Source organism: Manihot esculenta, chromosome 3 (genome assembly GCF_001659605.2).
Source record: "Manihot esculenta cultivar AM560-2 chromosome 3, M.esculenta_v8, whole genome shotgun sequence".
NCBI lineage: Eukaryota > Viridiplantae > Streptophyta > Magnoliopsida > Malpighiales > Euphorbiaceae > Manihot > Manihot esculenta.
The window spans coordinates 3,181,070-3,206,811 of record NC_035163.2 but is presented as its reverse complement, the minus strand read 5'-3'; the positions used below and the strand labels follow the sequence as shown (position 1 = coordinate 3,206,811).

Sequence of the window (25,742 nt, the reverse complement as noted above, 5' to 3'; positions counted from 1 at the left end):
TAGATAAATAATTAAATTTTTTCCATAGTGATGCCATGAAACGCTCCCCATGAAAAGTTTTTAATATTATTGCTACATGATTTTTTTTTATGAATAACCTTATTTGTTTTAGCTATGCAATTGTATTTTTTTATTTTTCTTTTTATAATTATTTATTATTATTATTAATTCAATTTTTTATAATTTAAATAATTTTAATAATATAAATTAATAATTTTTTGTAAATTTATTTTAAAAATTAAATAAATTTAACTCTAACAACATTTTTAGAGATAAATTGCATTATGTTTACTAAATAATTTTTTAAATTATTAATTATTAATTTAAATTAAAGATAATAACTTTTAGTTATAAAGAATAAATATTGATATCCTCAAATACTCAAATTGTTACTTGAAAATTGGAAGAGAGAGGAATCCATAAATAAGGAAGCCAAAGCCTCCACTCACTCCTTGAAAAACGATGTGGGAAGTTCTTTTTTTATTTTTCAATATATTATGGAACTTTAATTTATATTTCATGATTTAAAATTAAATTTATTAATATAAATGATTTATTACTGAAAATAATTAACAAAGTATTATAGTATATAATTAAATTTATTATAATTATTAAAATATTTACAAATTTTTAAAGAACAGATTTAATTATCAATACCATTTTAAAATATTTACAAAAATTATAAAGATTTAAAACTCATAAAGGATGTTACTTTACTGTGATCCTTACTTCCATCTTCATTAATTAGACCAACACAGTTGAATATATGAATACTTACCATACAGATTTGACAAATAAATCTAAACATCTATTTACAAAACAAAAATGGTCCGCTGAATTTAACAACAAAAGCTTATTCCTAAAATTTTTTGTTCTTTTATTCCTAGAGAAAAAAACAATTAAGAAAAAGAGTAACAAAACTAGACTTCCTGTTTCAATCACAAAACTCATGGATCAGAGTTCCAACACAGCAACAGTTGCTCACCAGTGGCATTTGGATCACAGCTGCTGGGGATTTTCCAGCTTCCTATACTATCCAAAGAGGGGGGATAAAGGGAAAAGAGAAAGGGCCTATACTGCCAAAAGAGGATTTGTTCTGCCAACCTGCCCAGTCAGGGACCTTATGGATTTGGCAATTTTTTTACATAGATACAGAATGGCTAGCAGCATGCTGCCCAGTTCCCAGAGGTTTCCTCAATAGCACTGAACACATATAAAATTCTACAAAATATGTAGCAAGCCTCATAAAGATGCAGATTAGGGCTAAACCTGACCAAAAAATAAGCAGGTAGACCCTCTCCACCTTTGCAAGAGGAGGACTCCATCTGTTATGATTATGCCATACATTTCATCCTCTGAGAATTTGGTGATTCTTCATGGTGACACTGAATTTCTTCTAGAAGCAAGCTTCTGAATTTCTGAGTCATCAGGCAAGTCTTTAGAATAGTCCACTGCAGAATCACCTAGAAGGAAAATTATAATGCAGCAAATTAAGAATTGTTATAATCCAGAGCAAGCCAGAACCATTTAAAAACCATGTCCATTACTGTGAAAAGAGTCGGTCGATGACCGTGATGAACTTCTCTTTAATTCTGCAAGAGCTGGATAAAAAGTAGGAAAAGTTTTACTTGATCATCATGTGAAAGCAAACAAAATGCAGGCACAGATCATTGACCCTGGATAATTACAGACAAAAAGTTACATATTGCTATAAAATTTTCTCTTTGTAATGCACTTGCAACAGTTGAAGCCGATTTGAGTATAATGATTAATGAGAATGATGTTTATTTGGTTCACTTAGTTAAGATGATGAATGTGCATGGTATGTGCCTGTGCCTCTTCCTACCATAGTCCTCCTGCCATCTCAGTAAATATATCTTCATATAATCCTCTCAAGACAGGTTTGGAATATGATCAGATCACTTAAACTTCCTTCGTGTTTGTAATTCTATTAATCCCTACTGTTCCAGTCACCAAAGAACTAAGCTCTCTCTTTTCTCTAGTGATAGTGTGACACCAAAACACCAAAACCTCGTCCCAAAGTCTCTGCAGTAGCCTTTCACTTCTTCACAACTAAAATTTTTGTTTGCTAAAACATTAGATGTTTTTATGATATCCAATAAAAATATTCTCCCACAATATACATGCCAAGTATCATATCCAATAATCTATAGGGAAATATAACTGCTATATAACAGAAGCTGGACTGCAGTGTCATTAAGGATCTTTTAGTGCTACCATTGCTACATGCAAATCAAACAAAGAACAGATTTATAAAATAAGAGTTTGAGTTAAACATAATTCTCATACCAAAAGAACGATATGACCCTTTGATTGCATCGAAGTTCTTGTATGTGTAACCAACAAAACTTAGATCTGGAGATATCAGCTGCGGAAAAATTTAAGGGTCAATTAATAAGGTAATTTCATATGATTGGTTGATAAGAATCTGGGCACTTCTTGGAACACTTTCAAGTCAGGATAGCTTTATAATTTGCAAATGAGCAAGTAGGAGCAGATCAGATTGATTATAGCATAACAAAGGCCAGAACTTCAGGGGGTTTACGGGATTGTAATATAGACAGATACAGATGAAATCTGAAATCTGGGCACTACTTGGCATTAACTTATTGCGCAAATCTATACTAGCCTCCCAAATTTCTCATAGAAGTCCTGTTATCATTGGAAACTGCAGTGATCTGAAATCTGAAACTCTTCATGCACATATGCTAAAGTTTTAAATGCAAAAAACAATAATTGGAATGCAGAAATTTCAAGAAATGAAGCTTCATATAGAGATTGTTAAGCTGTATATTGCATCATGTAATGGCATAATGTTTCCTCTCCACTCAAAATGTTTGACTAATATTGATCTTTCTACTCTAGCATCAATTTATAATTCCTTTGCTTCTTATTGCAAATAACGTTCAAAAAACTAAAGGTTTAATGGTTGATTACATTGGTATAATGAAAACAAATGTTTACAGCTTACGTTTCAATCTGCGTGTCGATTCCAAATAAGTTCCTCAATTTGAATATCAAATACTGTCTAAACCTCACTCTATATTAACGTGCTGGAGAAGCTTTATATGAAAGCTAGAATTCAGACAAGGAGCAGTGGGGTTAGGATGAGAACCCCCTCAATTGTAGGAGTATGAGGAGTGGGACAAAGTGAAAAAGTGAAATATGTAAGCTTGAGTCAAGCCACATTGAGAAGGGGCAGTAGGGGTTTAAACAGCCAAGGTTCCAGAATCAGCCAAAAAGATAAAAAAGTCATCAATGCAGAAAACCACATACCTTCCTTGAAGGTCCTGATCCTCTTCTTGTTGATGGAGGTTCCTCCTACACCATCCAAATATTTATTACATATTCAATTTTACAAAGCATACTGAACATAATTACTTGTAAATAGTCTTGTATGAACTCTATAATGGAAAATGGCACACATTTAGGAATCATAAGAAAAGTTCACAGAAGCTGCATATAAAAAATGACCATTCACGTTTAAATGCTTAATTATGTAAATATATTATAGGGAACCTAATAAAGGCCCAGTAACATGCAGGCCATGTATTACTCTTTATTTAAAGCCTCAAAATTTCATCACAAAACTGTTATTTTGTGAAATGAAGCTTCATTCTATCAACATAAGTGAAAGATCCCAACCTCAGTCAACACCTTAAATGAAGGAGCACAGTTCCTAGTATACAAGACCAAATCCAAAATGGTGGACTTTGGAGAGCTTGCCATAAGTCATCTAGACCTCATATCAGATATAATACTGTTGTTACAATAAGATCTCATCAGGAAAATCAAGAGAACCTCCCATCTTCAAACATGCTGAAATATGTACGTCTCATATGTAGGAGCAAAGGAACAGATTAGATATTATGCAAAATTTTCAAGTCCCAAAATCTCAAGTCTTGGTGGATATAGATCAATCAAATTTTAATATTTAAATTTGCACTAAGTGAGAGATTTTTTTTATTATATGATTAAGTGGTTAGGGTTTATATTGGATTAAATTATAATATATATTTAATAATAGATATATATAAGATGCATATAAACTGGACTGAAAAATCTCCTATTGTGAGACATCTTACCTCATCAAATTTCATGAAGTTTTGAGTATCAAGTTCACCATTGACTTCTGGTTTAAATGCTGCATCCATCTCATAAAGTTTGTCCCATGCAACACCTTTGAGCCAGGGATGAGCCTGATAACATTCAATGATAATAATTTGAGAAAGAAGAACAGCATAGAGAAAAATTATATACAATAGATGAAGTGCAAAAAATACTTTAATTTGGTCTGCCCCAAGAGTACCAAGCCTATGTTCAACATCACAAAGCAACCCACAGATCAGATCCTTTGCTTCAGGTGTCAGTCTTGCCTCCTCTGGAAATTTCAAGTGATTTTTCCAATGCACAATCTGGGCATGCATCAATTGTCAGGCTAGAGATAATACAAGAAAAAAAGCAAACAGACAAACCAGAAATCAAAAAACAAAAGATGAAGAAGAAGGAAAAGGGGCATCTAACCACAAACAAGAAAAATAAGTAATATAAATACCATTTTGCTGCATATTAGTTCTCCATCATATGCTACTCTAAAAATTTAGGGTTTCTTCGTATCCTCTTTTTTAACCCGAATGAGAAAAGTAATGCACATAAATTTGGATACAGCAGGGGTACCAACCATGTATAAACGAAAAAACAAAAATTAAGTTCGAAGATGTTCCATAATGAGTCAGGACTCCGAATATTATGATCGACAAAGATAAATAAAAGATGTTTTATCATCTTTACCAGTCTGCTTCAAAAGCTTCTCCAGCAGAGACTCTTATGCAGAAATATAGTACTTGAGGAAGATAAGAGGCTAAGTTTCTCATGGAGAGGGAGACTGACCATATTCATGTAGGAGACCTCAAATTGTTTGAATAACTTACTGAGTAAAATCTAGACCATTTTATCTAAGGTTCAAAGTAAAAAATTATATAATGTGCCAAGAGAATATGTCAAATTACTGAGTAAAATCTAGACCATTTTATCTAAGGTTCAAAGTAAAAAATTATATAACGTGCCAAGAGAATATGGCTGCTGTAGGACGTCATATTTTTCATTCATTCTCACTCTTGTAGTGAAGTTAGATGTAAAGGAAACAAAGCTCAAGTAAAACTAAGACTAACATGCAACTTAAAGAAAAGATAAAAAGTGAACAAAAGAAGAGTCTATAGCATTTTTCTGTAGAAATGCATAGCATTAAATCTAATCAAACATCAGATGATTCTGTTGACTTATTTGCTAATCCTACCTGATTCTAGGGATATGATTTGATTTGATTTGATTTGATTTGATTAGGATCCTTAGTTATCTCTGTAATTATTATTTGATTATTTGCTTCCTGTTTAGATATAATTCTTTGTGTATAAATAGTCATATAAACCAATTGTAAAGATCAAGAGTGAATTATAAGAATTCTCTAAATTTTTTCAAAATTCTTCACGGTATCATAGCCTTTTCCTGATTTTAGGATTCAAATTTAATTTTTTCCTCTTTAGGGTTTCAAAACCCTAGATCTACCTTTTTTGGTACTAACCCATCTAGGAGCCTTTCCTCCTCTCACCGCCGGCACCAGGACTGTCGCCGGCCGATCGCCCAACTCCGACGCCAAAAAAGCCCGCACGTGAGGCTCACGCGCCTCCCTTTCCCAGCGCGTGACCAATCGCCTGACACTGCTTCGCGGCTCCAATCACTTCGGCAACGATTCTGACCATCTTTCCAGCCTTCCCGTGAATCGATTGCGCTCTCTTGTGCGTACAACCTTGGGTACCTCCTATTCTTTCACGGTTCACAAATCTTTGCCATGGCAGAAGGTAAAAGGGTCTCGATTCCTAACTATGATTCCTCGTCCTCCGGTGCCACATCTAACTTTGTAAAGTCAGGTAATGCTTCCTCTCTTAATAATGTTCCATGGATTATCGATTATGGTGCGAATAGACACATGATAGGCTCTTCTAAAGGCTTTCTCAATTATTTTCCTTCTCTATCCGAAGATAGTGTCAGAATTGCTGATGGCTCTTTTACTCTCATATCCTGAACAGGTTCTGTTATTTGCACATTCAATATTAAATTATCATCTGTCCTTCATGTTCCCCACTTTCCTGTCAACCTTTTATCTGTCAGTGCTATTACCAATGCCCTTAATTGTAAAATTGAATTCTTTCCTGATCATTGTGTTATTCAGGATCTTCACACAGGAAAGAGGATTAGCAATGGTAAACTGCATAATGGCTTATATATGTTGGAGGGTGATCCAAATTCTTCGATATCTCAAGCCAGTTTTGGAGAAAATAAGGATGTCAATCAGGAAATAATACAGTGGCACAGACGGTTAGCGCATCCATCATTTTTTGCCTTAGAAAAACTTTATCCTAATTTGTTTGCTGAAACTCAGTTTGATTCTCTATTTTGTGATACTTGTGAGGAACATCCTATCATTTGAGTCATAATAAAAGTCAAATTCTTTTTGCGACTATTCATTCTGATGTTTGGGAGCCTACTCAAATTGTCTCCTTGTCTGGTAATCGATGGTTTGTCACCTTTATTGATTGTTGCACTCGAATGACTTGGGTCTATTTGATTAAAGCTAAAAGTGATGTCTTTTCTTGTTTTCAATCCTTTCATAAGATGGTTTGTACTCAATTTGATACTAAGGTGAAAATTTTGAGAACTGATAATGGAAGAGAATACATAGATAGTAGCTTTTCTGCTTATTTGGAGAGTAATGGGATAGTACACCAGACTAATTGTCCTTATAATAGTGCTCAAAATGGCATTGCTGAGAGGAAAAATAGGCATCTATTGGAGGTAGCTCGATCTCTTATGTTCACCATGAATCTACCCAAAGCATATTGGGGAGATGCAATTTTTGCATCTGCTTATCTTATCAATAGAATGTTTCTCAAGGCCCTTGACTTTATGAGTCCTTTGGCGGTTCTACAAGGGAAGAATTCATACGTTGTTCCACAAAAAGTATTTGAGTGTGTTTGCTTTGTCCATACTAGGATGGCAGGAAAATTAGATCCCAAGGCCCTTAAATGTGTGTTTGTTGGGTATTCTCCAACACAGAAAGGATACAAGTGTTATCATCCTCCCTCTAGGAAATACTTAGTTAGTATGGATGTTACCTTCTGAGAAACTGAACCCTACTTCAGTACCACCCACTCACCTCTTCAGGGGGAGAATAATGAGCAAGAAGAGGTGATCCCGAATTCTGTGATTCTGAATGATATGGTTCAACTAGAAAGTTTGAGTTCTAGTAGACAGGGGGAGATGTCCAATCAAGGAGAGAGAACTGGTCGTTTGGACAAGCCAGATTTGAGAAGGTATTCGAGGAGAAACAAGGCAGAAGAAGCCATTATGCAATCTACTCAGAGTCAAGAATCTTCTCCTGGTGAGTTACCCGGTCATGAATCTTCTTCTGGTGAGTTACCCACAACTCTTTCTTCTGGTGAGTTACCCACAACTCTTGAATGTTTCAATGACTTAGATAAACCTATTACACAAAGAAAAGGGGTCAGATCTTGTACTAAACACCCTATTTTTAACTTTGTTTCTTATGGATCTTTATCTCCTTCCTATAGAGCCTTTGCCTTGTCTATTTCCTCTATGTCTATTCCACAGGATTGGAAGAAAGCTCTTGCAGATCCTAAATGGAAGAAAGCAATGATTGAAAAGATGAAAGCATTAGCTAAAAATGAGACTTGGGAGCTTGTCACTCTCCCACCTGGGAAGAAACTCGTTAGCTGTAAATGGGTGTTCACAGTGAAACACAAAGCTGATGGCACAATTGAACGGTTTAAGGCCAAATTGGTTGCTAAAGGATTCACCCAAACCTATGGAGTGGATTACCAAGAGACATTTGCCCCAGTTGCAAAAATGAACTCAATCAGAGTTTTGTTATCCTGCGCAGCCAACTTGGACCAGGACTTGCAACAGTTTGATGTGAAGAATGCTTTCCTCCATGGAGATTTAGAGGAAGGAGTGTTCATGGAAATTCCTCCTAGGTTCGCTGATGAGAAGACACAAGGAAAGGTGTGCATGTTAAAAAAGGCTTTGTATGGGCTAAAACACAATCTCCTAGAGCTTGGTTTGATAGGTTTAGCAGAGCCATGATGTCCTTTGGTTACCAACAAAGCAATGTTGATCACACTCTGTTTATCAAACATCACAAGGGTAAGATCACCCTTCTTATTGTTTATGTTGATGATATAGTGGTGACAGGCAATGACAAAGAGGAAATGACTCAACTAAAGAGGTTGTTAGCTCAGGAATTTGAAATCAAAGATCTAGGAAAACTGCAATATTTCCTAGGTATCGAGGTGGCTAGATCAGAAAAATGAATTTTCATCTCCCAAAGAAAGTACATTCTGGATCTGTTGGAAGAAACTGGTATGATGGGGTGTAAACCAACAGAATCTCCCATTGAAAGTAATCACAAGCTGGAAGCAGGAATTGGTGAGTCCGTGGATATTGGAAGATACCAGAGATTGGTAGGAAGGTTGATTTATCTCTCACACACCCGATCGAATATAGCCTATGTTGTTAGCTTAGTCAGCCAATTCATGCATGACCCTCGCGAGACTCATATGCAAGCTGTACTTCGCATTTTAAGATACCTAAAGTCTGTGCCAGGGAAAGGGCTTCTTTACTCTAAACATGGTCACCTCCGAGTTGAAGCTTGTACAGATGCAGATTGGGCAGGATCTCTCAATGACAAGAGATCCACCTCTGGCTACTGCACAGTTGTGGCAGGGAACCTTGTCACCTGGAGGAGCAAAAAACAAAGTGTTGTTGCTCGGTCAAGTGCTGAAGCAGAATACAGAGCAATGGCCCAAGGTGTGTGTGAACTCTTATGGTTACAGAAGTTATTGGAGGAGTTGAGGTTGCTCGAGAGAAAGACAATATAACTTTATATTGTGACAATAAAGCTGCTATAAGTATAGCACAAAATCCAGTCCAACATGACCGGACGAAACACATTGAAATTGATCGGCACTTCATTAAAGAAAAATTAACAGACGGTGTCTTGAGCCTAGTTCATGTGACTTCTACTGGGCAACTTACGGATGTGTTTACTAAAGGGTTCAACAACAAGATCTACCATAATCTCATTTGCAAGTTGGGCATGTGCGACATCTTTGCACCAACTTGAGGGGGAGTGTTGACTTATTTGCTAATCCTAACTGATTCTAGGGATTTGATTTGATTTGATTTGATTTGATTAGGATCCTTAACTATCTCTGTAATTATTATTTGATTATTTGCTTCCTGTTTAGATATAATTCTTTGTGTATAAATAGTCATATAAACCAATTGTAAATATTAAGAGTGAAATACAAGAATTTTCTAAATTTTCCCAAAGTTCTTCAGATTCAACTGAGAAATGAATAAATCAAATGTAATTAAACCTTTCTGCATGTAGTTACTGGATCATCAGAGTAAAATGGAGGATAACCAACAAGCATCTCATACATTATTGCACCTAGTGACCACCTGCAAGCAGATAAATGGATCAAAACTGAAAAATGATGTGGTGATGTGTTTTTAGAAAGTCTAAAAATGAAATAATTCAATTCATTTAATCCAATTGAATATCCTAAGATATGGTGATGAAACCACAAAGTATGGATTTGGCATGTTGATAGTGGAGAGGTCAATAAGTGCTTTAATAGGTTCACAATAATTGCAGTGCTGTAATGTCTGTACTCAGTAGCTTAGAATTCCTGGGTTCTGGCCTTGTATGCTCCAATTGATGGGGTGGTGATACCTCATAATGGACGAAGAAAATCCTAAGGTAGCATAGCACCATATATAGTGGTTTACGGGTATGGCATGATGGCGCTGGTATAGCTAGTGGCAATCGGCAATCACAAGATCTGATCTTACTGAAGGCTTAGTCACCAACATGGCTGGTCATATCATGCAGGTTGGAGCCCAGTGTGAATTTATTGATTGCACCTCCACGGCTATGATAAAATTAGGTCACTTGCTTTTCATTTCTTCCTCCTTCTCTGAAGGATTTTGTTGAAAACACTAGAGATGGAGACATATCAATACATACCCCATTGCTTTGATATAGATGAAAAAATAAAATACAAAACAGAATACACCCTTAATTTTAGTGAGGTGAGTATAATTTATTCTAATTAACTAACCAATCACAATCCATGCCATATCCTTTCTTCAGCAATACTTCTGGAGCAATATAATCTGGTGTACCAACTGTGGAATATGCCTGTCATAATCAAAATAGGGAGAAGAAAGAACCTTGAAAAGTGGAACTTTAAAAGAGAAATTCTAAGGAAAAATCAATGGGAAAGGGCATAAATAAAAAAAAATCAGAATCATAAAAATTTGAGGAATCCCAAAAAAGGAGTAGAGTATAAAATGGTATCTTCTTATGATTGAGATCATTGATTGAATAATTTATTTTTCTTAAATATGTGAATTCTACAGGTGAAGACGGGTAAAGTGCATACACATGAGTAATACCAGAGAATTTGCATGCATGTGGACAAGTGTGCACACACATGTTGCTTAGTTTGGAGTGTGCATCATCCTCCTCCTCCTGTTTTTACTTCTTTCTTGGATTTTCGAGATGCTTTAAGCTTCAGAGTTTTGGATATCATATATGTTATTTAATTTTAAATATGTACTTTGTTAAACTAAAAATTGCAGAATATTTATCATACAATCCTGGAACTAAAATTAGAAGAAATAACAAAATGCCATAAGAAAAAGATTCCATACTAATTTTCTTCTGTTTATCTGCCAATGCTGTAGTTGTTCTAGTGGACTTTTCCAGCGCCTTCCACCAGTTTCTGGCAATTGTCCATCAGCATCCATTGATTTCTTCAAATTCCCATCATCAAGTGCTTCATTTTCATTTATGACACACAAATGCGAACAATCGAGAGGCTTGCAAAGACCAAAATCAGAAAGCTTCATATGCCCTTTTTTGTCCAGCAACAAGTTATCAGGTTTTATGTCTCTGAGGGGATTAAAAAAAATGGTTGTCAAAGTGACAATAGCTTCAAAGTCTACACCAAGCTAGAAATTAACAAGGTTTGAGATAACTCAGTTCCTCATATGTTTTATTTTCTTTCTCTTTTTGAACAATATGTTGACAAGAGAATAGCCACCTGTGAATGTAGTTGTGTTTATGAATAGATTCTATGGCCATAACACTTTGAGCAATATAAAATCTAGCCACAGTTTCTGTCAAAGTCTCTTCTCTGATTAACAAAGTCATAATGTCACCACCAGGCAGATATTCCATGATCAGATATAAGTAATCAGCATCTTGAAAGGAGTAATAGAGTTTGACAATGCAGTGACTGGCAACTTCAGCTAGCAAATTCCTTTCAGCCTTAACATGCTCAACCTACAGAGTTTACGAAGAATTAGCAAGTGTAAATATATTCATACTATCTTCACTCCTTTGTTAGTGATGTATCTTCGTTAGACATCCTCATAACATCTCAAACATATCATCTCATCTTCTCCACAAAAGTAAAAGACCTCAAATTAATCCCCTGATCCATCTCAACATACTTGACTCAGACAGCAATCCAATGATGTTATTTTATTTTATTTAACAAAAAGAAACCTCTTGTACATAAATTAAATATACCGCCAAGGTTCCAGTATGACAATGATCATCATAACTGCTTTTGTTTCCTTCCCCAAATCATAAATAGTCCAAAAACATGAATCTGTTATATATTGTCAGTCCAGCATATCCAACAAGTTGTTAGTTCCCATCCCACATTTGTGCAACACCTAGATTCAATATCTAAAGGCCTAATGTAGTTAATACATCATACAAAGACATATCAGGAAAAATAAGCATCTATTCTTTAGCATTCCTTCAAAAATCTAACAGGAGTAAGACACTTGAATGCAAAATCAGTTCAATGTGAAACATAATTCAATGATGACTGAAAAATAAAGTAAAAACTATATTATGGAAGTTTAAGGAAACCTCTCAAAAACGGGAAACATTTTCAACAGTGTCAGATCTACCTGTCCCCTGCTAAGCATTTCTGACTTCTTCAATTTTTTCATTGCATAGATGTTACCAGACTTCTTCTCCCGACACAACCTTACCTGTGAAATAATACACAAGAATCCAATCTTTGACACCTTGAAAAAATATAAAATAGATGTGGCAAAAATGTACAAAAATTCAATCTAAGAACCAGTGTTTTTATTATTATTATTATTATTATTATTATTATTACTGCTATTATTATTATTATTATTATGTATGGAAAGGGTGGGGTTTTTAGAAAAATAAGGTAGCGTTTGCATATAATCTACAGTTAGCAAATATCACATGCTCAAACATAATTACAGGAACTTAGCCAATAAGGTCCCTTTTGGTAGCGGGCGCGCGCGGGGGGAGGGGGGGTGGCAGGGAGCAGAATACAAATCATTGAAGGAAAGGAACAAGTTTGTGAGCATAATTTTAGTTTGTTATAAAAGCCTAAGTCTTTAGAAAAAATGAACAATTGGTGGAAATTATATTGCATTAAGTGGGATGCATAAGTATTTGAAGCATGATACTACGCTTGTTAGAAACCCATGTGGAGGATAAGATTCTAGGTTGACAATTGATAGTGCACATTTGCAAGATGTGCGGTACAGAAATCTTGCTCAGATACAGCTTGGTGAGACCATGAACTTGATGATCACAATGTTGGGAGCCAATTGTGCAATCACACATCATTCAATGAGGGAAAATTCTTTGCTTTATCTCCACCTAGGCTGGAACTTCTCCCCACTACAAGTATATATCAGTTTACATATAGATCTGATGTCTTGTTGAATATGTGAACAAAAATTCACAATTTGAGTCTTGAAACATATACAATACCACTATTGTTAGAGTCTTAAGATTCTCAATTTGATTTGATTTCTCATCCTAGCAATTCAAATCTATGGGGCAAAAATACTTTTGTTAGAATCTTATTATTCATACAATTCAATTCATATGATTCAATTTGATTCTTCATCCTAGCTATTCGAACTTGAAGGGTGAATTGTAAATGTACATAAATCATGACCAAATCAGAAGGATCGATAGTAAATTGGGTAGTTCTATGTGACTGGATCAATTTAGCTTCTTTTTTTTTCTAGAGTCCTTCAAATTTTGATATTTCACTTCAGTTTTACTTTGAAAAGTGCATATAAAATCTTACTTAGCTATTTTCTTCTACAACACATTCTTTTCCCTCTATTTCTTCTTCTTTTTTTTAAAAAGAAAAAATTACTTCTATAGGTATAATTGTCAAATTATGATATTTTGCACTATATTCTAATCTTTTAATTTAATACACTATCATTTTTTATTATTTAATTGTTTGGTCAAACTTAAATGTGAGTTTAAGCATATGTAAATTGATAGTTATTGTCTACAATTCAAGAGTTTATAATTTACAATATAAAACTATATAACATAAAAAGAAAATTTTGTTCTATTATTGAGAACTTTTATCCAATATCACAATACAACTTGATTCTCAAATTCACATAAATGAAGATGTTGAACATCGTTTTGCAACTATGACTGATATACAATCTCCTATATTCATAAAACTAACCTCTCCAAAAGCTCCTCTTCCTATGATGGTCAAAAGGTCAAAATCATCAACACAAATTTTATGCCTTTTCAGTCGCATATATTCTGTCTCCTTGCGCTCTAAATCCTTTAGAAGATTGAATTGTTCTTCTTGAGATGCATCAGAAGATGCCAACTGTTTTTCTAGCACTGAGCGCCTGCAATTAACAAAATCAGTCAGAAAGGAAAATGCAGGGGAAAAAAAACTACATTCTGCAGCAATATAAACTGTTTTAAGAGACTTATCTCAACTCTCATCAATGATGATACAAGTTGTCACAACTTGCAAGGGAAAATAAATGAACTGTAAGGGGGGAAAAACACCACCTTCACAACCACCACATTCAAGCAGATGTATTTTGTTCATGGAAGGCTTTTAGAATTTAGAATAGATATCAAATGAAGGGTCATACATCCATCCTTGAAAGGTTGATTAATGGTATGGAGATTATGTCAAATTTAAGGTAAGGCAAATTTAACTACATGTGTAAAGTCAAGGCTAGTCACCTCAAAAATGTCATGAGAATTATGCTCATAAAAAGTAATGAATCAAAAACAAAACGTGTTTACTTATTGTCAGAGAGGAAAAAGAAAGGGATCAATAAAATGCAGCCTCCTCATGCTTCACAGTGTTCATGCAGTCGTGAGATGTCTAAATGCCAAGGCTTGTTATACCCAATTTCCAAGCATTTTAAATGTATAGAACAAAGTCACTGGATAAAACAGAACTAAAATGTTCAATTAATTTTTTTCTTTATTCCCCATTCCAAAATTCTCCAACTTGTTGATGCGTACCTCATTACAGTTCTAACATTATTAGCATCCCGTTTTTGCGAGTAGTTTCTTTAAAATACTAAGTTTGACATTCCTAAAAGGTCACAGTTTTCAGAATTAACCTAGGAAAAGTTTCAAGTAAACATAAAAAGGTCAGCTCTTCATTTATAACTTTCATATCAAAATCAAATATGGAAAAAGAAGTAATACCTTTAGAGAATCACCATACCCAATGAAAACAGAATCATAGTAATTGCATTAAAACCTCATTTTTCTAATCCATTCAGGCACATTTACAAGGAAATAATGCAACTCACAAGCAGCTACATACACTAATTGTCACAGACGCAGCACCAAGAGTTAAAAAAATCTGGGTTCCAAAAGCTCCCCATTTTATCATAGGCATACTACATTTACCAAAACCTAACAAATTCGATTATAAATGCTGTAGCTACGGTCTCTTCAAGGTTTCGAATACAATACAGGCATGCAAGCCAAAATCTAGAATGAGATCCTCAAATATTCATCATGAATGAAATTGAAGAAAATATAGATAGAGAAACCTTTCTTTGCGTTGTTGGATGTGCTTCATCTGAGCCTTGTAATGGTTCTCAATGAAAAGCTTAGCAGCAGCCACCTTCTCCAGCGTCAAGCTTGACCCGACCTCCCCTTCCTCCTCTCCGGTCATCGGCTCCACCTCGTCTTCGTCCTCGCTTTTCTTGTCCTCCTCCTTATTGTGATTATTCTCCATAGCCACTTTCTCCCTCCCCCTCTCCCTCCTCCCTCTTGCTGTGGTTTTGTGTGAATTTTGGTGATTGTGACAACGAAGCAAGCTGACTCAGGTTATGACATGTTTGGCACCTAGAGGGACGAATCAGCCAAACAAGACCTGAGTAAAAAACAAATCGTCTCTCCCTCTCTCTCTCCCCGACACCTGCTTGTCGGGATGACACGTGGACTTTTCGAGGCCCCAACAAACGGAAGATTTGCTGGCCCGTTACTGTTGTCGGAATATCTGCAACTTTCAGCTCTTTCTCATCACAGAATCCAACGGTGTCAAAAATCAGGGTGCCTCGTGGGACCCAGCGGTGGGAATTTTTAGGGATGATCCAACGGTATGGGATCCATAATCAGTATATTATTCTTGACGTCATGAAATCAGATCAACGGTAACGATATCAAGTTAACTCAGCGTTTGATGATCGTACGGTTTAGAACGTAGATGCTATTGAACAGTATCTTGATGTGACTGGTGATCCCTTGTTGAGTCTAAAGACAACTCGTAGATAAAATAGTCATTTCATTTTTAATGTAAATGTCATATACATGACAGCTTTTTGCAGCTCATGTATGCATGCCAAAATTTCAAAAATAGGCGTATTTTTTTATAACTAAAGTTAATTGAAAAAAATTATTATTTATTCAAGACAATTATCATTTCTTAATTAGTAATTTATAATATAGTTTAAAACTTTTTTTTTTAAGAAGATAATAAAGTTTAAAATTTACAATGTTAAATTTTAAAAATAAAGTGATATATTTATTAATTTTGATATACTCAGTAACAAAAAAAACTAATTTTGTGATTATCAATTATATTAGCTTGCTTACTATTTATAAATTTCGTTTGCACCTAATACTCTCAAGGCTACCTTATTTGCAGCTTTGATGAAGAATTGATGATTTCATTTTCTATTTTAGATCAATTAATTTTATGAATTTTATACCTATTGCCTAATCAGATAGGAATAACTAATATCCAAAACTAAACCCATTAACTGTTCACCCTAATCGAGAAAGAATCAAGAAGATTGGTAATTCTTCTTCTTCTAGTAATTTTCCACCTCCTAGATAAGTAATCTTTCTAATTTTCCACCTTCTGTACGTTTAGATGTAAAATTACATCTTATAAATTGTTTGAAGCTCCATTGATTTTCCTTCAACCTACCATAATTAATTCAATACTCTAAACCTCATACTGCTGTACATTTTCGTCGGCTTATCATCACTGAAGCAAAATGTCTTCTTGTTTCTATCGTTGAAAGCGCTCGAGGTGGCGCATAACTCGACTATCTTTAAGGTTCTTGACAATGTTTACTCGACCCCCACTCCTGTATGGCTGAACGTAATGTGTGATTTGGGGTTAACATAGAATGCTGAAGCCTAAGCTTCGTCACTGGTGACACACTGTGCCTCTGAAGCCACGCCTTGATTGCTCTGTACTCATATGTGAAACCATCAGAAGCAATGTATGGATCATCCATTATTTCCTGCATTAAGCAACCGAGCGTAGAAACAAGCAGTGTATGAGATATCTACCAGAATATGCAGTCAGAATTTAGCAGCCGAATGTTCACCTTACAAAGCATGAGTTCTCACCTGAAGTATCGGACAGAAGTAGTGGCTTGGCGCGTGGGTATTGGCTCTTTCCACCTTTCCCCTAGTAGCCGCGGAATCTGCAAGCCTTCTAAGAACTGGCAGAACTTCAGTATCAAGATCCGGTCTGTCCCTGCATCTAAGTTGCGAGCACTGCAGGGCAATTTTAGCTAGTTCCTCTGTTTCAGCAAGTGGCCAATCTGCAACCGATGTATCTAGAATGTCCTCAAAGCATCCTTTTCTGAAGGCATTTTCAACAATTGACGCAAGTCCATTTGGCTGATGAGCGGTTAATAATTGGAGAATTATAATTCCAAAAGCATATAGATCTGATTTTGGTCTGATGGTCCCAGTTCTCATGTACTCAGGATCCATGTAGCATAGAGTACCCGCAATAATCGAGTCTTTATACTCTGTGATGTTGTCAGGAACAATATCTGTAATGAGCTTAGCCAGCCCAACATCTCCAATTTTGCTCACGTAATTCCTGTCTAACAATATATTACCTGGTTTTAGATCTCGATGGACAACAGGCTCTGGCTTTGAGTTATGTAAGAATGCAAGTGCACAAGCCACTTCAAAAACTACCCGGAACCGAACAAACCAAGGTAGAGGTGATTTTTCATTTCGGTGAAAGATATGCTCCTCCAGACTTCCATTTTCCAAGTATTCATAGACCAGACAACCACTCTCAGGACAAGCTCCAAGCAGCAAAACCAAGTGTGGATGGTGTAATTGGCTTAGAACTTCAACCTGCAGCGAGTCAACAGAGAATATCATGATTGGAGCAATAAATTTGGGAGTACTTAAAAACTATTTCAACACCACAAACAATTTGCAGTTTGCCATCAATTTGAATACCATGGTAATGGAAGTAACAAAATGACTTGAGAATATCCAACCAGAATATTATGATAAGATAATTAAAAAAAATTTAAAGAATTGGTCAGAGTCATGGTAACCAGTATTATTAAACTCGATTTGAAGATTGATCCAGTGGAAGAATCAAAATTGATGGATCAATGGTCCAACCAGTGCGTGAGTGGTACAATTAGTAGGTCATTAAAATTTAATCAAATACATAATTTAATTAAATATGACCTCTTAATATAAATAAATCCAATTAACTAAGTTTAAATTATTTAAATTTGAACTTCAAGAGTTTATTAGTCATATTTACATATATTTAAATAATATTTAAATTTTATATGAAAGTATCCCATTTTATTAAGATTTTCTTCTATTAACTGGTTGGATCTAGTCCGAGTTTAATATCAAGATGGTGGCCGTCTCAGGAACAATAGGTTGGGACTTGGGAGTCCTGGTAGCAGTGTTAAGAAGATACTCTCACTAAAAAGAATCTCTTCTTAGCTACTGGAGTTAATATTAGGAAGTTAACTACCTATCAGAAATCATTAGCACACTTCTTTGTGAACACTGAAATTTTGCAATCAACTTATAATTATGAATTCACTAAATATTTTGAATTCTTTCAACCTTCTACAACAATTTTTTTTTAAAAAAAGCAGTTTTCCCCGTTAGCAACAAATGGCAATTTGAGATGGCTAAATGCTGTAACTTACCTCTCTTAAGAATTCCTCTTTCTTGGTAACTGCATCAGACCTGAGAGCCTTAACTGCTACTGGGGTATGATCAAGAATGCATTTATATACTTTCCCATACCCTCCTTCACCAATCACATTACTCTGAGAGAAGAAATTTGTTGCCAATTCTATTTCGTCCTGAGTGTACTTTTTGTACCTCCTATCACTCATGAAAAGCGCATCAACAATTCTCTGTTTCTCAGAGGACTCTTTATTGGCTCTGAGCTCAGCCATCTGCCTTTCATAAGCTTCATTAGCGAGCAATTCTTTTGCCTCCTCTAGCTCTGTCTTGGCTTGCAAATACTTTGCTTTCTCTTCAGCAGCAATTTTCCTCAATGCTTCTTCCCTTTCTAGGGCAGCATTCACTCTTCCAGCTTCCTCAACAATATCAGAAGAAAGTAACTCAACCTACAAATTAGAACAACACAATAAGAGGAAGTTTACGAGAATATAGAAAAATTTTCCTCCACATGGCATTCCAGACATGATACATTCCCTGGCTCATTTTACATATTTAGTTGAATTAGTGCAAGATGTAGAGTGCCTATTTGATGCTATTTATTATAGTTCTGAATCTTAAACATTGTCAAATTTGACAGATAATTCAAAGCATTAATTTTCACTCCCCCCCCCCTTGCATTTTCACTACTGAATCACCATGAAAATATATATATATATATATATATATATATATATATACACACAAGACTAGAATGCAATGTAGTGATTGAGGAACACCTGGCTCTGTGTATGGACCAGCTCTTCACAGGCTCGTTTATACAAGGAAATGGTATTTTGTAATTCTAGCCGCAATTGTTCTATTTCAGCCTGCACATATGACTGCAAAATTGCGGGGGGAGAGTGTCAAGGCTTTCTCAAACACCTTAGTGGTATACAAGTGAAGATAACAATTTTACCGATTCAGTTTTCATTGAAGCTTCAGAGCCTTTGACACTACGGTGAGACAGTGATGATTCTCCAAAGGATTTCTGAACTTTGGATTCCACATAGGGAGAATAAATTTCTGGTTCAGACACTAAATTATTGATGCTGCTGGAACTTTTCTTATGATCTCTTTCATGAGACATCCTGTTCCTAGAGCTGGCCTCTGCAGAAGAAAAACAAAAAGAAGCAATGAGATATAGTACCTTTTTTACTGTAAAATTGCATGTCCAACATACCGCTAATGAAAGAGGAATACGTTGACTTTGTGATGATTTTGCGTTTAGATACAACATGAACGTTGCACATTTCTGGAGAACCATTCAGCACAGTAGTTGGTACCCCTGGTCCCTTTAGCTTCCTAAAGAAAAATGTAACAAAATTTAGCAGATGTCAGAAACAAATCATTGATATCCTTGGTCAGAAACAATTATCATCAACCACAAAGACAATTGCAGAGAAGAGGGCCACAAGAAGAGTGGCGTCCGGCAGCAGCGAGGATGAGTTGCAGGCAAACATAGATGATCTACTCTACACATGCAACAATTACAGGCAAGTATTTGAACTCCCACGATCACAATGAATAGCTACAACAACGAACTATCAAAATTACCATTTCAAGCAGCACTAAAAGAGCCTAGATTCATGGGATTTATAAGATGCATAATTACACAAATACCGAAGCAGAGAACTCAAGGACAAGTCATATAATCTTATTTTGACTGCAGATTTAGCCAGATGAACAATAAGACAGCAACCGTATAATTTAACAAACTACCAAGAGATAAACAAGTACGAATAAAAATATACCTAATTATACAATTCGGAGACCAAGAACCCAACACTAAACTATTAATACCCGATTGTGATACATAATTTAAAATCGCAGAGGCGGGATTGTCATCCATTAGCACCACAGTTTCCACCTACAAAAACATAATTGGTCTAAAATTACAAACTTTATCACAAAATTCAAAAATTTAATAGAACTCTAGCTTGAAATCCAAAAGGAGTTAAAACCCAAAAACCTTCTGTGCCTTGCATAGCTTTTTAAAGGGTATAAAGATTTCTTCAAACTTCACTTTCACTTCCAGCACGTACAGTGCCACCACATTCTCGTCCAGTTCTTCAATGGGAATACGATCTCCAGCTTTAAAGGAGGAAATAAAAAATAAATTCAAGCCCAATTCATTAAAATGCAGTAGGAACCTAGTTAATTAAAATCACTCTGATAATTCTCTCCATTTTCATTATTTTTTGAACATTTCTGCTAATCCTTTTGGTTCTAAAATATATCATCATTTCTTCCATTTGACTTGGTTGACTTTCATCCACATTAGAAAAAGAAAAGGAATATAAATCAAATCACCAACACAGAGAGAGAGAGTTACATGGAGTGGGTATAAAAGTGATGGCGGGAATGACGTGGACTAAGATGAACCGCTGGGTCTGTGGCAACAAATTCTCGACCGCCCACTTAACGGCTCGTCGGCTTCCTCTTCCACCGACTCCTTCGCCGCCGTTTACGGCCACCGCCACTGAAGTCATATCAGGTGCAGATCCACCTCCACCGGGAGAGACGTTTATACGCCTTGTCTACGGAGGTAACAAAAAGGGCGCAGAACTTGCACAGATAATGCCGTACTCGGAGTCGACTTTGACTTGTTTTTGATTGAAAAATCTCACCCTTCCATGGAACTGTGAATTCCTGGTCCAAGCCCATATAAATTTACATATATATTCTTTTGCCTTTTATTTATTTTACATTATAACTTTTAATTTATTTAACTCGACTTAATTTTAAATTATATCCTTATATTTTCGCTCTATCTAAAACTTTAATTATATTAACTTAGATTTAAAAATCTAAAGCTTATAATTTTTCATTGCGAGCTTAAGCCTTATACTTGGTTTCATTTTTATGAAATTCTGTTATAAGTTAAATTGATTTTTTTTATAAAAAAAAAATAAAATTAGAGATTAAATTGAATTTTCTTTTTAAATAAAATTAAAAATTAAAAAAATAAAATATAAAATTTTTTAAATTTATTCAAATATATTTATCACAAAACTAAATTTATGAGTTAACTTCCGCATGCGAACTTAGATTAATACATTAATTCAAGTTACCAACTACACAGACATTTTAAGACTTAAACAAGTAATTTGACAAATGCAAGGCCCATAGAAAAAAGAATAAACGCGACCTTAGATTCTAATATGATTTTATTAAAAATTATAATTGAAATTAAATATCTGATTCTGTAATTTTTATAAGCTATGCTTAAAATCAAATCTCAGTATAGTTTCAAGTAATTTCAATTTAATTTTAATTTTAATTTTTGATTTTTTAAATAAAATTATAATTTTTTATGTATTTAATTTATATCAAAATAACAATAAAAATAATAATATTAATATTTAAATAATAATAATATTAATACTATAATATATTATATAAAATTTTCAAATATTATATTATTTTATACATAGTTATTATATATATATATATAATTAAAATCTAAAGATATATTAGATTACTAACATATAATTCACTCATATTATTAAAAATTATAAAGTAATTAATATATTTATTATTAAAATAATAAATACATAAACACACATATAACCTATTTAGGTAGATTAAGCTATAATTAACTAATTAAATTTATTTAAATTATATTGTTAAAATATTTTATAATTAATTTATAATATTATTAAAAACTATTTAATAGTTACAATAGAGAATTATATTTAAATTATATGAATGGTATAATTTATAAAAACAGTTAAATAATATAAAAATATAAAAATAATTAAAAAGATAATGTATATACACACAATGAACTTAATTTTTATTATTATTATCAATAAATTTTTAAATTTATTGATAATTTTTTAAAAAACAAACACGTTAAAACTTAGCAACAAATATACAATCCATCAGTAAATTAATTACATATATATATCTTTCATTTTATCATTTTATTTTCTCTCAATATTTATTTTTTCTCTTTTTTCATTTTCTATCATTTTATTTGTTTCCTCATTTTTTTCTTATTCTTTTTTTTCCTCATTTTTTTCTTTTTTTTTATTTTTGTTTGTTTTAATTTCTTGCCTTATTATTATTTTATTTTATTGACTTTTCTATTATTTTTCCCTTTTCTCATTTTGTACTCAGTAGTTGTTCTTTTATTTATTTCATTTTCTACCGTTTTCTCTTCTTTTGTCCTTTTCAATTATTTTCATTTTCTTCTCTTTACTCATTATTATTTTATTTCCTCTCATTTTACATTTTCTCTTATTATTTTTTCTATTTTTCTCATCATTTCTTATCTTTTTTTGTCATTTTATTTATTCTGTTTTTTACCATATATTTTCCATTTTTATTAATGTAATATTTTCTCATTTCATTTCATTATCTCTTTTTTTATTTCTTTTGAAATGCCATTGTTTCATTTATTGTAATATATTTCTAATAATTATTGAAAAAAATATATTTTTAATAAGAAAATAATCTTACATCTCAAAAATTATGCTAAAATTAATAACAAAATCCATCACTATAATTTCTTTTTAAAAATTTAAGTTACAGATTGATTTTAAATCCATTCGTTTATTTTACATAATAATTTTTTTTTTTTGAAATAGGGGTGGGGAGAGTCGAACCTTAAACCTCAAGGCTGCTAGGATGCACTTTTCACCAGGCTAATACCACACAAAATATTTTTTATACCTATTTAGTCGAAAAATATTTACTCTGTTAATTAATATTTTTTTCTCCATCCTAAGTTAATCACTATTTATTATATTTTTTAACCACTAAAATTAAAAAATTACTTGCAAAAACGACTGTAATTAACATTCCTCTTGTCCTCTTATTTATATGCTAAATAATTTACTTGTTGATTAATTAGTTTGGTTGATTTTATTGTTGATATATACTCATGAATTTAGGTTTTAAATTTATCATTTGAGTTGTACGTGAACATATTCTTTTATATTTCAAAAATAAAATAAAATTATAACTATATTAATCATAATATATGAAATATAAAACTCTCGGCAAACAGAACACCCCGATTCTTAGCCATTTAAGAAAATCGATCCAAGTAGAAACTGGATATGTCGAGTATGACCTAAATCTACTAGAGAATAAATACGGACTTTCATCATAATAGTTGGCTCTTTTATTCTAATTTTTATCGAGATCATAAATGTCATGTCATGGGATAGATTGATATGATGCGAATAAAAAGATAAGACATGAGCTAATCGATTACGTATTTATTAGTAGATGCTCAACTATTAATAAGTCGTTTGATACGCTTGTCAATAAATATCTCTATTCAATTTGACAGAATGTAAAATAGAAAATATCAAAACCATCAGAGTTTATATACCCCTAAACTAATTCTGGCTCGCATCACCTAACCTCTTCAAAAATCTCACACCGAAATACCTTCCAAAACTTTAACTTATCCGAATCAATAATTAATTTTATTAATTTTTCAACCACTAAACTCTAACTCATTAAATTCTTCGTGCCATCAAACCTGATCCAAAAATCCTGTCTCAAACCCATCAAATTTCAATAAATCAACCAAGAAAGTCTCATTGTTACTTTTGGGACATTATTACAATAGTGACAACTATTAAGACGATACAGTCTTGTGTATTAAATGTCATTCGTTCCGTTAATATTTTTGAGAAATATTATCCTCATATTGCTGGAAAGTCTAATGGTCTTCTTGTAATTTTCTTTGCTGCAGTTTGCAGCAATTTTCTTCGCAGGTAAAAAGAAAAAAACAAAAAGGGTCTGGCTGAGATTTCTTCTTAAGAGAAGTTTCAAGTAAAAGCAGAAAATCGAAGAGTCGAATCAAACCCTTAAATTCTAGAATAAGAACAACGACAAAAATGAGTTTTCCCTCGAGGGAGGATGAGCCATATTATTACTATAGCCAACACATGTCGAGAAACACCAACCAGAGACCTCGCTGGAAATTTCCGAACCTGGCCGAAAACTGAGGGGTTGTGTATATACTACACTCGCTACACAGATTCGCAGCATCGGCGGCCGGTAAGCTCTTTCCATAGCTAGCTGCAGGGGCTAAGACGCTGGAATAACATCCGATCGAGTTAAGGAAACTCACCAATAACCAAAACGTTGGCTGAAGCTATAGCTGCATCATTAGAAGGTGAGCCACAATCTCTCTCTCTCTCTCTCTCTCTATGTATATATGCTGAACACAAAGCTATATTCATGAAAAGATTACAATAGAAATGAAATCAATAAGTAAAAATGATGAGTAGATTTCCTGAGAGAGAGAGGTGGATGACAGATAGAGAGTGAGCACACATAGCTTCAAGCATGAAGATCCATGCACGAAAACCATAAGTGCTCACTCTCTTCTGTCACCTTGCTTACAAACCTGAGAAATTAATTAATACATGCAAGCTAGCTGCAGAAACCCTTGATGATGGTCACCATGTATTTGATATTTTGCTGCAACAAAACAAAAATTAATCTCAACGCCCATCTACTTCTATAAACATACCTTGTTTTGTATTTGTTTCGAACTTGCCGTTGTAGGAAACAAAGCTTATTTCGATGGTGTTAGATATGGGATGGTGGCAAGCGGCTTTTATAGAATGTGAGAAGGACTATGATTAATTTAATACAGCATCTCTCATGAGAATATTTTTGGTATAATCGTATTCACTTTTCTTTCGTAATTACCCTACCAATATCAAATGTTATTAAAAGGATTATAAACCTTAGGGCTATTCCAAGAAGTGGGATGAGATGGTTAAAATACTGAATTGAATTAAATTCGAGATTTCACCTATTTTTCATATTTTTAGAGTAAAAAAATTAATCAGATTATTATTTTAATTGATAAAATATATATTTTTATTTATTATTTTATATATTAATTATAATAATTAAATATAATTTATCAAATATTTAAATATATTAACGAGAGGTTATGTTATTCGCTAATATAACAATTAAATTATATAACACTCACAAATTTAATCTAATGACAAGTATATGTGCATAAATTTAAGAAATATCATATTTTACACTTTTAATTTTGAATTTCTCTTAAAAAAAATATTAAATTAAATAAATTTTAATATTTTTATTTTTTTAGATAAGAGGAGCGTGATATATAAGGGTGAACATTCAATCGATTCGGTTTAAAATCGAATCGAATTGAATAAATCGAAAATTGAAATTTTAATGTTTATGAAAATCGAACCGAACCGATTATGATAAGAAATCGAATCGAATCAAATCGGTCTGATTTGGTTCGATTAGATTCGATTTGATCGATTTTGATTTTTAATAA

General features: G+C 33.5%; 2 protein-coding genes across 6 annotated transcripts; both read right to left on the bottom strand.

Annotated features, from left to right (window-relative positions):
• Positions 1 to 853: 853 nt before the first annotated feature.
• On the bottom strand, positions 854 to 15,838 carry LOC110612111 (serine/threonine-protein kinase 38). 3 transcript variants are annotated; one of them, XM_021752786.2, is made up of 13 exons: positions 15,028 to 15,830; positions 13,674 to 13,848; positions 12,094 to 12,177; positions 11,211 to 11,452; positions 10,819 to 11,059; positions 10,224 to 10,303; positions 9,477 to 9,561; positions 4,305 to 4,436; positions 4,107 to 4,220; positions 3,298 to 3,342; positions 2,311 to 2,389; positions 1,548 to 1,601; positions 854 to 1,463 (listed from the first exon to the last, which is right to left on the bottom strand). In XM_021752786.2, exons 1-13 carry the CDS (start codon positions 15,213 to 15,215, stop codon positions 1,375 to 1,377), a joined length of 1,608 nt encoding a protein of 535 aa, XP_021608478.1. In that variant the 5' UTR covers positions 15,216 to 15,830; the 3' UTR covers positions 854 to 1,374. The 3 variants fall into 3 exon arrangements, 2 of the variants coding, with proteins under 2 accessions (XP_021608478.1, XP_043810549.1); XR_002487428.2 differs by having other exon boundaries at positions 1,368 to 1,463; positions 1,548 to 1,676; positions 15,028 to 15,834; XM_043954614.1 differs by lacking the exon at positions 1,548 to 1,601 and having other exon boundaries at positions 15,028 to 15,838.
• Positions 15,839 to 16,255: 417 nt separating this feature from the next.
• LOC110611788 (U-box domain-containing protein 34) lies at positions 16,256 to 21,080 on the bottom strand. 3 transcript variants are annotated; one of them, XM_021752268.2, is made up of 10 exons: positions 20,778 to 21,080; positions 20,415 to 20,536; positions 20,197 to 20,312; positions 19,626 to 19,747; positions 19,362 to 19,552; positions 19,183 to 19,284; positions 18,424 to 18,852; positions 17,347 to 17,593; positions 16,844 to 17,253; positions 16,256 to 16,734 (listed from the first exon to the last, which is right to left on the bottom strand). In XM_021752268.2, exons 1-10 carry the CDS (start codon positions 20,932 to 20,934, stop codon positions 16,540 to 16,542), a joined length of 2,091 nt encoding a protein of 696 aa, XP_021607960.1. In that variant the 5' UTR covers positions 20,935 to 21,080; the 3' UTR covers positions 16,256 to 16,539. The 3 variants fall into 3 exon arrangements, with proteins under 3 accessions (XP_021607960.1, XP_021607959.1, XP_043810548.1); XM_021752267.2 differs by having other exon boundaries at positions 16,844 to 17,593; XM_043954613.1 differs by lacking the exons at positions 20,415 to 20,536; positions 20,778 to 21,080 and having other exon boundaries at positions 16,844 to 17,593; positions 19,362 to 19,747; positions 20,246 to 20,312.
• Positions 21,081 to 25,742: the final 4,662 nt, after the last annotated feature.

What these genes read in the sequence shown, in the direction of transcription:
- LOC110611788 (XM_021752267.2), bottom strand. Translation starts at nt 20,934, where the DNA reads ATGACTTCAGTGGCGGTGGCCGTAAACGGCGGCGAAGGAGTCGGTGGA. An exon ending in CACTTTTATACCCACTCCAT is followed by an intron (nt 20,537 to 20,777) that starts GTAACTCTCTCT and finishes CCTCCTTTAAAG; the next exon opens with CTGGAGATCGTATTCCCATT. An exon ending in AGCTATGCAAGGCACAGAAG is followed by an intron (nt 20,313 to 20,414) that starts GTTTTTGGGTTT and finishes ATGTTTTTGTAG; the next exon opens with GTGGAAACTGTGGTGCTAAT.
- LOC110612111 (XM_021752786.2), bottom strand. Translation starts at nt 15,215, where the DNA reads ATGGAGAATAATCACAATAAGGAGGAGGACAAGAAAAGCGAGGACGAA. An exon ending in AAATGCTTAGCAGGGGACAG is followed by an intron (nt 11,453 to 12,093) that starts GTAGATCTGACA and finishes TAAACTCTGTAG; the next exon opens with GTTGAGCATGTTAAGGCTGA. An exon ending in AAACACAACTACATTCACAG is followed by an intron (nt 11,060 to 11,210) that starts GTGGCTATTCTC and finishes TAATCCCCTCAG; the next exon opens with AGACATAAAACCTGATAACT.